The sequence below is a fragment of the Schistocerca piceifrons genome, unplaced genomic scaffold (genome assembly GCF_021461385.2).
Source record: "Schistocerca piceifrons isolate TAMUIC-IGC-003096 unplaced genomic scaffold, iqSchPice1.1 HiC_scaffold_482, whole genome shotgun sequence".
In the NCBI taxonomy this organism is placed as follows: domain Eukaryota; kingdom Metazoa; phylum Arthropoda; class Insecta; order Orthoptera; family Acrididae; genus Schistocerca; species Schistocerca piceifrons.
This window is the reverse complement of record NW_025728714.1, coordinates 116551-127620: the sequence shown is the minus strand read 5'-3', so window position 1 is coordinate 127620 and position 11070 is coordinate 116551. Positions and strand designations below refer to the sequence as shown.

At 43.1% G+C, this 11070-nt stretch overlaps 1 protein-coding gene across 1 annotated transcript in view; it reads left to right on the top strand.

The window, feature by feature from the left end:
* Positions 1–598: 598 nt before the first annotated feature.
* The window catches only part of LOC124752804 (actin cytoskeleton-regulatory complex protein PAN1-like), a gene marked incomplete at its 3' end in the record, with an annotated part of 119056 nt that continues 108584 nt past the window's right edge, over positions 599–11070 (top strand). Inside the window, exon 1 of the mRNA XM_047249002.1 lies at positions 599–1074. Coding sequence (XP_047104958.1) covers positions 599–1074 — 476 coding nt within the window. The remainder of the gene's footprint in view (positions 1075–11070) is intronic.

Below are 11070 nucleotides of genomic sequence, written 5' to 3'. Positions count from 1 at the left end.
GCCATGCAAGTGAGAACCGTTAGAGGATTGCGTGGTGGCTAGAGCTGCGCTCTGCCAAAATTACGGTTTTGTAGTTGAGTTAGAGTACATAGATGACGTAGTAAATGGTGGGATTACCGGTGGTATTGGTAGCATTGGTAGGGAATGAAACGTAAATGAATATGTGAGAAAAGAACTGGGAACCAACGACTTCTCATTGTTTTTTGTTTGTATGTTTTGCACATAATTGCCGGTCGGGGTGGCCGAGCGGTTCTAGGCGCTACAGTCTGGAACCGCGCGACCGCTACTGTTGCAGGTTCGAATCCTGCTTCGGGCATGGATGTGTGTGATGTACTTAGGTTAGTTAGGTTTAAGTAGTTCTAAGCCTAGGGGACTGATGACCTCAGATGTTAAGTCCCATAGTGCTCAGAGTCATTTGAACCATTTGACGTAACGCCCGATACGTATGCAACACACTTGACGTTTAGGTAACGCGATTACGATCTTAACTGACCAAAGCTACTAGGAAAACTACCGTAGTCTGCGCTTCCTTACGATAGACTACGGTAGTTTTACAGTTTTAATGGTGGCAGTGAACAGTTTTCAGTGACTGGCGAGTATGCTATACGACTACGCTAGACACCCTCCACATTGCGGAGAGATAACACGCATTACCAGCAGGAAGAGGAGTAGTTACTGGGAAGCGGTAACGGAAGGAAACGCGGGCCAGCCGGCGCGTGACGTCATCAGCGGCGGCGCGGCGGAGCGGCCTCCAGCGGCCGCCAGTCGCCGGCCGGTCGCGCGTCGTGAAGGCAGCAGGCGGCAGCAGCAGCAGCAGCAGCAGCACACGACCCACCGCGTCCCAACGGTCGCAGCGCCGCCTCCTCGCTCTCGAATGCCTCCGGAAGGAGCCGCCGCCGGTAGCATGGCCGCTAAAGTGGACCCGTCGGACCCGCACGTGCGTAAGCTGGTGTACAACATGTACCGCGGCATGCTGGGCACCTACAACGACAAGGCGAACGCTCTGCTCAGCACCATGCCGCAGGAGCGCGTCCGCGAGGACCAGGGCATCGCAGACAAGCTCGAGAGCATGATGTGAGTCCTCTTTCTTATTTCTACCCGTCTGCACTTGCCCCGAATCTCGTGCCGCGCCGACTGACTCCTACCTGTAGCTATCGTGGTGTCCTTTCCCATACTTCTCAATTCGTTATCACTGCTAATATTGCATTGAAGAAATCTGTATGCGTACCATTCGGAGACCCGATGAAGCTACCAGGTTGAGTACCCGCCATATTCGGGGTAGGAATATAGTATTCTCCTATATGATGTATTTATCTCTTGCTTTTTTAAATTTTAATTTCAACGGCCTTTGGCGATCCCTACAATATTTTTTTTATGAAATAATATATGCTGCAACAGTCATTTGTTACTAAAATTTTATTAGCTCGACGCGTTTCGGCGGCGTCGTGCCATCATCAGTTGCGTTAACAGTTATTTCCACGTTGTAATTAAAATGAAGTGAGGTTAGTTTCCTTTGCTGTGTTTTCTGGTGAGGTTATATGTCAAAAATACGCTTGTTCAGGAAGATACATATGTTATAATGCGTTCATTAATTGATAGGCATGATTACTTCGTTTTGTAACAGCATTTACTTACATTTTTTTGATAGTTTCGTTGTCTGGCACTCAGCGCATAGTAGCAAGTACACCACAACTTAACACTTCCACATTCATTCATTTGTTAACGTCAATCCAAAGATTCTTAAAAGCTGAGATAAACTAGCTACAAATATTGTACTATTGTTAAAACAGTAGGATGCAGTGAATATAAAACATTATATCTGGATGTAGTTATGTCATGATACATTTTCTACAACCTCACTTCATTTTAATTACACCTTAAAAGTAACTGTAAATGCACCTTATGGTGGCAGTAAGCTGCCGAAACGCGTCGTGCTAATAAAATATTAGTAACAACTGATTGTCGCAGCATATACTAGTTCATAAAAGTCTTTCAAGCAATACCCACATGACACGGATAAACTTAACGTCTTGATGGATCTACGTCAATCACAGAAAATTGAGACAACGGAGAATGGAAATCAGAATGGTTTCATCCTGAATTCGCGGTGTCACGTTTGGTGAAACTGAAACAAATCAAGCAGAAAATGTCTCGTCAGTCGTTTGATTGGTGCTACTATAACTGCAAAAGGCCGGGTTGCATCGTGATCGGAGACCACGTTAAACTGTGGGACCCCCTATCGCTGGCGGAGTAACTCAGTTCAAACGTCGGAGGAAGGCACTGGTGTACCTTCTCCAATAGGAACATGTCTAGTAAAGCGCTGTGGTTTTCAAACTAACCTAAATAATTGATGACAGTTTTACTCAGCATGAGTCTCACGCTGATGCAAAATGTGCACACAGTTGTTAGTAAGGGAAATTTACTTGTTATAACAAGAGCAATAAAAGTAACAGTTGTTACAAATTACACGATGGATAAGCAAAAGTAGTCTATGACAACAATTTACTAGTTTTTAAATTTCTTAAAGGGAGCTATTTGCCCACGCAGACACGAGAACAATATGCCACTGACATTTCACCGCAGAGTATGACAGAACCAGTATGTCCCGTCATTTAATAACTGAATAGTGACCTATGGTATAAATAAGTCATGTTCGATTCCATAGGAATGATTACACCCACGACCATGATGTACTACAGGACAGAAAGAAGGTCAACGTCCGTCGTAATATCATCTATCATCTGTCTTTTTTACAGCAATCCAAATCTAGATTTCAACTGACAGTGCAGCTTTCATCAGGGCTACAAATGAAAATAATACAACAACCAGGCATAGAAACACACACTGATCAAACCCCATGTCATAGTTGTGCACAATTACCTTATTACGTGGAACTGTAATTGTGTACAATTGTAACATGACGGTTGATCAACTTGTTGTTTCTGTGCCGTATTCTTGTGTTATGTGTATCTACAGCACTGAAGATAGCTTCAGTGTCTGTTGAAATATAGATTTGCAATACAATAAAAAAGACAGATAATATTACGACCGATGCTGATCTCCTTTCTGTCTTGGATAAGTAAAAGTGGTACATGTAATAGCTTTCTGACACACTACCCATCTCAGTCTTTTATTAGACTCAATTTTCCTAGTTTAACTTCTATTGAGGGTATATTTATATATGTCAGAGGAGCCATTCTCCAGTCATTATCTACGCTATGTATAAGATCCATGCTTTCACATTTAGAACTCTCACTCGACCCTCCACAATAACGGTGACCGGATTCAGATGACCACAATTCGTGTGACCGTCTCTTAACAAATTTAGCATCATACGTAACTGACGTAATAATGCGATGACAGGTGGCATATCAGCCTGAACTGCCGGATAAATAAAGCTCGATGTGGCAACAAAGGGAGTGATATGATTCGATTCGGACAAATTTCCCGCGGTTACGTAATTAGTTACAATATGTTCTCGTGAACATGCTATTGTTCTGCTATTTCCACCGCCTGTAGCCACATTATGAGTAAGACTGTTGCATCTTCTTATATGCATGTGGTCTGTGATGAGCTATTTTATACTGCGAATGACACCACGGCACGTTTCTGTTGCTTATACCTTCTCATACTGGGACTATTCACTTCTATGGAGCTGGATGGCGTGGCCCCTAGCAGCAGGTAATATTAATGTACCTACATTTTGACGCTTAAGCAGTATCGAAGAGTAATCAGTGCTCTCTTTGTTACTTAACTAGTGAAGCGTCCATTCCTCTTTTCACTTGCCTTGTCGTCATTATTAGTTCATAGATTTTCATCACGATGAAATTTTCAGCAGCTTTCAGTAGACATATTTGATTCAAATCACATCCACCAATACTATTGTCGTTACGTAGGTGGTGTTCCCTAGGCGCCTATGACAAACATACTAGAATGATTTGTGTCAGACAACAAGCAGTGCTCTTCCTCGCGAAGTAATGTTGCAAACTGACACAACGAAGCGTGTATGTCCAAGATTTTTGACTACGGAACCTTTGACAGTATTGAAACGAAGCTGTTACTTACGAGAACTGCTCTAAGAAGAAGAGAAAGGGCATTAAAGTACTGTCGAGGTTCTGAACAATCTGTATCGTTTCTGTAATTATTGCTGTTGTTCTCCATGAAAGAGCAACGAGCTGTGACGAGGGTATTCAACTAGAGAGCTTAGGTCGTTCATTTCAGACAGGACGGGTTTGTATTCCTTCGTTTCTCTTTTCATATCACGGCGCCGTCCTCTCATGATTTATGGCTAGCAGACCATGCAAAATGTCGACGCGGCCTTTATGCGAGCAAGCATGCGTAAAGATCCGGGCGAGTGTACCATGTCGGGGTTCAAAGGCGTGTCGAATGCTAACCATTATGCAGTGCCTCCGAAAGAAGTTTAATGACGATGCGAGACGTGGCGGGCCATTCAACACAAAGGCGGCCGCTGTCCTCCTTGCTTCTCACTGAGCGAAATGTAATTTGTACAGATTTCGTGTCGTTGTGCTATATACAGGCACTATTCAATTATGACAGAATACTCAGCAACTGGGTGTGAAGTCAGTTGTCTTTCTTGGTAACTGTTTTGACCCACTTTTATATTCTACAAGCCATCACGAAATGCAGCAGGGAAAGCGTACCAGTAATTGCTAATAGGAAGTTGCACTGCTGCCAAATACAATATTTCTGAGAACGAAACACGCAACTCTCTGATTGTCTTTGTCAACCTGACATTGAAACTAATTGATTTTACAAATGCAACTTTCTGATAGATCTCAGTCCGTTCTTAATTGAGCTAGATTAAAATATGCTGCACTTGAATTAATATTATTATATAACTATGCTGCAACAAAATATTTTACATTACGACTGAAATGTACGCATGAACATAGTAGACTACTGAGTTGCTAGAGAACCCCTTCTTGAATCACAAGCTGTCAGGTAACACGAAACAGAAACTGAAGTATGTCATTCATAACTCTGTACTTAATTTTTAATAAGTGGTTCATTATGCTGCTTATATTACATGCAGATACATCTGAACTGTCCAGTATACCCCAGCAGGGGCAATAATTACTGCTGTACCTCATCATACACTACAAAATTTGCTATTATTTTCACGCCTTCTGTGTGATGTGTACGAAGTAGCCCAGAAGTGATTCCAGACATATCAAAGAAAAGTTTTTAAAATAGTCTAACAGGCTATCGTCTTCTTTCGAAGAATTTTGGAACTGACTTGACTATTGTGCATATTGAACTACCACATTAATCATCACGTTTCTTCTCTTCCTATCAGTTTCCATAATATTTAACAACTAGCACCTCCACATTGCTTGCTTTCCTCGTCTAACAGTTACCAGAACTGTTACGGCGCGCACACACCGACTGCAAACGCAAATAAGAAACATGCGTTACATGTGCGAAATGTGTCGTTTGACGCTTCAGTATCGTGTTTCTAGCATATAATCATACTAAATAAAAGTAAGAAACTGCCTGAAAAGAAATCGAAATCTACCAGAGTGCGGCGGATTCGAGGTTTACTCATGTTACCCTCCACTTTTGGGTACATGTGTTTATCCAAAATAATTGTTGAAGCGTTTGGAATCATTATCAAATAGGCATCACAACAATTTCCTTAGTCGGAGTGTAGAATTTAAGATTGTATTTATAATGTCATATAGCAAAAATAGTGAAACAAAAAGGGAAAAAAGGAAAAAAGTGCGACGATGAACATTTCACGTTCGAAATTGTTGGTAGCGTATCGTACAATAATATGAAGAATAAATTGTTTCATAATTTGTTATATGGAGTGCATCACACTACTTCAGTTTCTGATGTGTCAGGCTTGTTACCTAACAGTTTGGAAACTTGTGGTAAGTTCCTGTGGAACCAAACTGCTGAGATCATCAGTCCCTAAGCTTACACACTACTTAAACTAACTTACGCTAAGGACAACACACACACACACACACACACACACACACCCATGCCCGAGGGAGGACTCGAACCTCCGACGGGGGGAGCCACGAGAACTGAGCCAAGGCGCCTAAGACCGCGTGGCTACCCCGCGTGGCACATACCAGTTTCCGAACATTTACTGTGACTTTCAGTTCAAGCAGTTAAAAGAAAGAGGGTATCGTGTTGTGATCCATAATTCACATAAAACTGTATGTTCTTCATCTAACTGGCTGGGTTACCAGTCCTCAGAGAAACGAAGACAACGGCATTAGAATCAAATTACAAAACTTATTTTCTGGTTGCTAGTTTCTTGGTCACATACAGAAACTTCGGGATCTAGCGAAAACTTTGCAGCCGAGCGATGCTCCACACTTCCTTGAAAACCTAGATAGAGTGCTTTTCTTCTTCTGTGCCGGAACTTGATGTCACTGTTGTAGCAGGCCGTTCTTTTATCAGTATTTACTTCTGAGGACTTCCAACGTCTGTCCGATAAAAATACGGATGCAGGGCGACCGCTCCTATCAGTTTATTTAGAAAGTTACATCACACCGAGAATCCCGATTACAAGAGCGGACACGGTCAAATGCCCTGGAAACAAACACTTTTTTTTCCTAGAAATTTATGTAATTTGTAGATCCGCAGTTTGAAGAAATAGCAGGCGTGTGTCATTTCTACCACGTCTCAGAATTTTGTTGCATTCCAGATCGTACCCGTGGATTATTCGTGACTGGGACAGGAAAGCGGAGAGGTGACTAGTACACAAAGTCCCCTCCGGGACACACCGTAAGGTAGCTTGCGGCATATATATGTAGATGTGTCCTACCACTGCAAGAAAAAGATAGTGCTACTTTTATGGTGTCTGTAATGCATAACGTGTTTTCAAAATGACGAAAGTTCAGACTTAAATAACTTACTTGCGAGTACTCTCTAGCTGGTAACACCATTTGCGCACACGGAAGCGCTCTGTACAAATCTACTAGACTGACTACACCACGCTTGTCCGCCCTCCTTTGGTGAATTGCTGCGCGGTACATGATCCTTACCAGACTGGACTCACGGTAGACATCGAAAACAAACAAGGGCACTATCGCAAAATGAGGTAGAGAGAATCAACGATATGACAAGCGAGTTCAGGGTGGCAATTAAAGAAATAAATGCATTTTCATTACGCCGAAGTCTTTTCACGAACTTTCAGTCAACAGCTTCCTCCTCCAAAAGCCACAATATTTTGTTGACATCCGCCTACAGACGGACAAATGACATTCTTAATAAACAAAAGAAATCAGATATTTATGTGCTCATTTTTCCCATGTGCTAGTTGAATTTGAATAATCCCAAAGTGGTTCTATGAACCCTCTGCCAAGAAATACACTGAAAGTGATTCTGTAAACCGTTTGCGAAAAACTTATGTGTGAATCGCAATGTAATAATGCAGAGAGCAGAATTTCTTTATATGTAACACACTCCCGTGACCGTGCAGAGAAGAATGGGTGTCTTAAAGAAAAATATAGTGGGGTTATCAGTGAATGAAAAAGAGTAATTGAGTTTTGCGGTGGTTTTGTGTGCAATTATTTCTATTACGTAAGTAGCATTCGCGACGTCACCGGTGCAAAATGGTGAAACCAGCTAGGTGTGCTAATGTCAAGATGTTCGGCCCACGCTTGCTTCTCAGGTGTGAAGCATGTATCGTAAGTTTAGAACCTGTAGTAACGGATGAACTGCACAGACGGAACTGACTGCTGCTGATTAGAGACGTGACTGGCCTGTCAGCCATAATCAGTATACGGAGTAGTAGTGCCAACCCCGCCTTAGTGACCAAAGTAGTCAGTATATACTCTTTCCATGCTTTCATCTCTGGCCTCCTAAATTGTTGATTCCAGTTGGCAGCGAGTTGCGTAGAGCACAGCGAATGAAGTGCAAAATAATGTAATTGTCGGTTCTCACCAGCGTTATTAGTGTGCTACGTCATTCGTGAGAGCAGGATTATTCCCACAACATTATCACCCTTCCACCCAAATTTATAAATTTAACTGTTTTTTTTTTATCTCTGCCTTACCTCGTCAGACCAAAACTTTAGAAATGACGTCGCTTGTAGTCAACTGTTAATACAAAAATAAAAATTCAGAATGATTTAGACAAGATATCTGTATGGTGCGAAAAGTGGCCTGCTACGGTCGCAGGTTCGAATCCTGCCTCGGACATGGGTGTGTGTGATGTCCTTAGGTTAGTTAGGTTTAAGTAGTTCTAAGTTATAAGGGTCTGATGACCTCAGAAGTTAAGTCCCATAGTGCCCAGAGCCATTTGAACCAACCCTAATACGTCTAGATACGACTCTAATAGCTGACACGTACGCAAGCATCCTGTCTGATCACCTGAGTCCAGTCATGCCCATTGTGCATTCCGACGGACTTGAGCAAATCCAGCAGAACAATGCGACATCCCACACTTCCAGAATTGCTACAGAGTGGCTCCAGGAACACTCTTATGAGTTTAAACAGTTCCGCTGGCCACCAAACTCCCCAGACATGAACATTACTGAGCATATCTGTCATGCCTTGAAACGCGCTGTTCAGAAGAGGTCTCCAGCCCCTCGTGCTCTTACGAATTTATGGACAGCCCTGCAGGATTCATCGTGTCAATTTGCTCTAGCACTACTTCAGAAATTAGCCGATTCCACGCCACGTCGTGTAGGCAGATATACCAGTTTGTTTGTCCCCTTAGTGTGTAATTCAAATTAACCATTTTCGAATTTTTTTTCCTGTACTTGCACTGTGAAACCTTACTTCTTTCCAAGTCTCAAGATTCTTGGTCTGTGGGATGTGTCCTGACACCACGAATCCTTCAGGGCTGTCCATAAATCCGTAAGAGTACGAGAGGGTGGAGACCTCTTCTTAACAGCATGTTGCAAGGCATCCCAGATATGCTCAGTAATGTTCATGTCTGGGTAGTTTGGTGACCAGCGGAAGTGTTTAAACTCAGAAGAGTGTTCCTGGAGCCACTCTGTAGCAATTCTGGACGTGTCCTGTTGGTACTGATGACTGACTCTGCAAGTATGAAAAAGATGCCCGTCTCTTTTGATTGCACTCACATAGCAATTCAAATGTTCTACACCGCCAAGACACCACTGTCGCAAGTACATGATATAAATTTCAAGTTTTTACCTTAGTGTTTCCCGAGAGAAAGGGATCTTAACAGTCGGACAGACAGATAGACAACGAAGCGATTCTATAATGGTGTCGCCGGCCGGGGCGGCCGAGCGGTTCTACGCGCTACAGTCTGGAACTGCGCGACCGCTACGGTCGCAGGTTCGAATCCTGCCTCGAGCATGGGTGTGTGTGATGTCCTTAGGTTAGTTAGGTTTAAGTAGTTCTAAGTTCTAGGGGACTGATGACCCCAGTTGTTAAGTCCCATAACCATTTTTGAATACTTCTGGAGTGGCCGCGCGGTTTGAGGCGCCACGTCACGGACTGCGCGGCTCTCCCGCCGGATGTTTGCGTCCTCCCTCGGGCATTGGTGTTTGTGTTGTTCTTAGTGTAAGTTAGTTTAAGTATTTGTCTAATTCTAGTGGCTGATGACCTCAGCAGTTTGGTTTCTTAGGAATTCACACATATTTGAACTTAAGGATTACAATCACGAATAACTTAAAATGGAACGACCGCACAGATTGGAAAAGGAAACCAAAGACTGCATTTTATTGGCAAAACTTTTAGAAAATTCAACAGGCCTGCTAAAGAGACTGCTTACATTACACTTGTCCGCCCTCTTCTGGAATGTTGCTATGCGGTGTAGGATCCGTATCAGATTGGATTGACGGAGGACACGGAGAAAGTTCAAAGAACGACCGCTCGTTTTGTATTACCGCGAAATAGCGGAGAGAGTGCCGCATATATGATACTCGAATTGGGTAGGCAATTTTTAAAACAAAGTCGGTTTTCGTTGCGGCGGGATCTTCTCATGAAATTTCAATCACCAACTTCCTCATCAGAGTTAGAAAATATTTTGTTGCCGCCCACGTCCATAATAAAATAAGAGAGATCAGAGCTTGCACGGAATGATTTAAGTTTTCTCCGCGCGCTGTTCCAGAGTGGAACGGCAGAGAAAGAGCTTGAAGGTGTTTCGATGAACCCCCTGCCACGAACTTAATACAAAATCTTTGAAAACAAAGTTTACACAAAAAAATGGTTCAAATGGCTCTAAGCACTATGGGACTTAACATCTGAGGTTATCAGTCCCCTAGACTTAGAACTACTTAAACCTAACTAACCTAAGGACATCACACACATCCATGCCCGAGGCAGGATTCGAACCTGCGACCGTAGCAGCAGCGCGGTTCCGGACTGAAGCGCCTAGAACCGTAAGGCCACGACGGCCGACAATGATATTGGATGTCAGTTTTGTGGATCCTTCTTGTAATAGATGTGTGACCTGTGCTTTGTTTTTATTACTGGGCACATATTTTTGTTCGCGGGATTTACGGTATATTATAGTTAAAAGAAGCGCTAACTCAGCGGAAAATTTGGTGTAGGATCTGTTAGGGATACCATCAACTCTGCAGATTTACGCAGTTTTAACTTTTCAGCTGTTTCTCAACGCCACTTATCTTTGCAGCGGTGCGAGAATTTAAGTTGGAGTGATACTTCTGGATTTTCGTTTGTAAAGAAACATTTTAAAGATGGTAGAGCACTTGCCCGCGAAAGTCAAAGGTCCCGAGATCGAGTCTCGGTTTGGCACACAGTTTTAATATGCCAGGAAAGTTTCATATCAGCGCAGAGTGAAAATCTCATTCTGGATACATCCCTTAGAATGTGGCTAAGCCATGTCTCCGAAATATCCTTTCTTTCAGGAGTGCTAGTTGTGCAAGGTTAGCAGGAGAGCTTCTGTAAAGTTTGGCAGGTAGGAGACGAGGTACTGGCAGAAGTAAAGGTGTGAGGAGGAGGCGTGAGTCGTGCTTGGGTAGCTCAGATGGTAGAGTACTTGCCCGCGAAAGGCAAAGTTCCCGAGTTCGAGTCACGGTCCGGCACACAGTTTTAATCTGCCAGGAAAGTTTCAAAGATTTTAAAGTTAAAATCGTATGGCATGAATGGCGGGGAA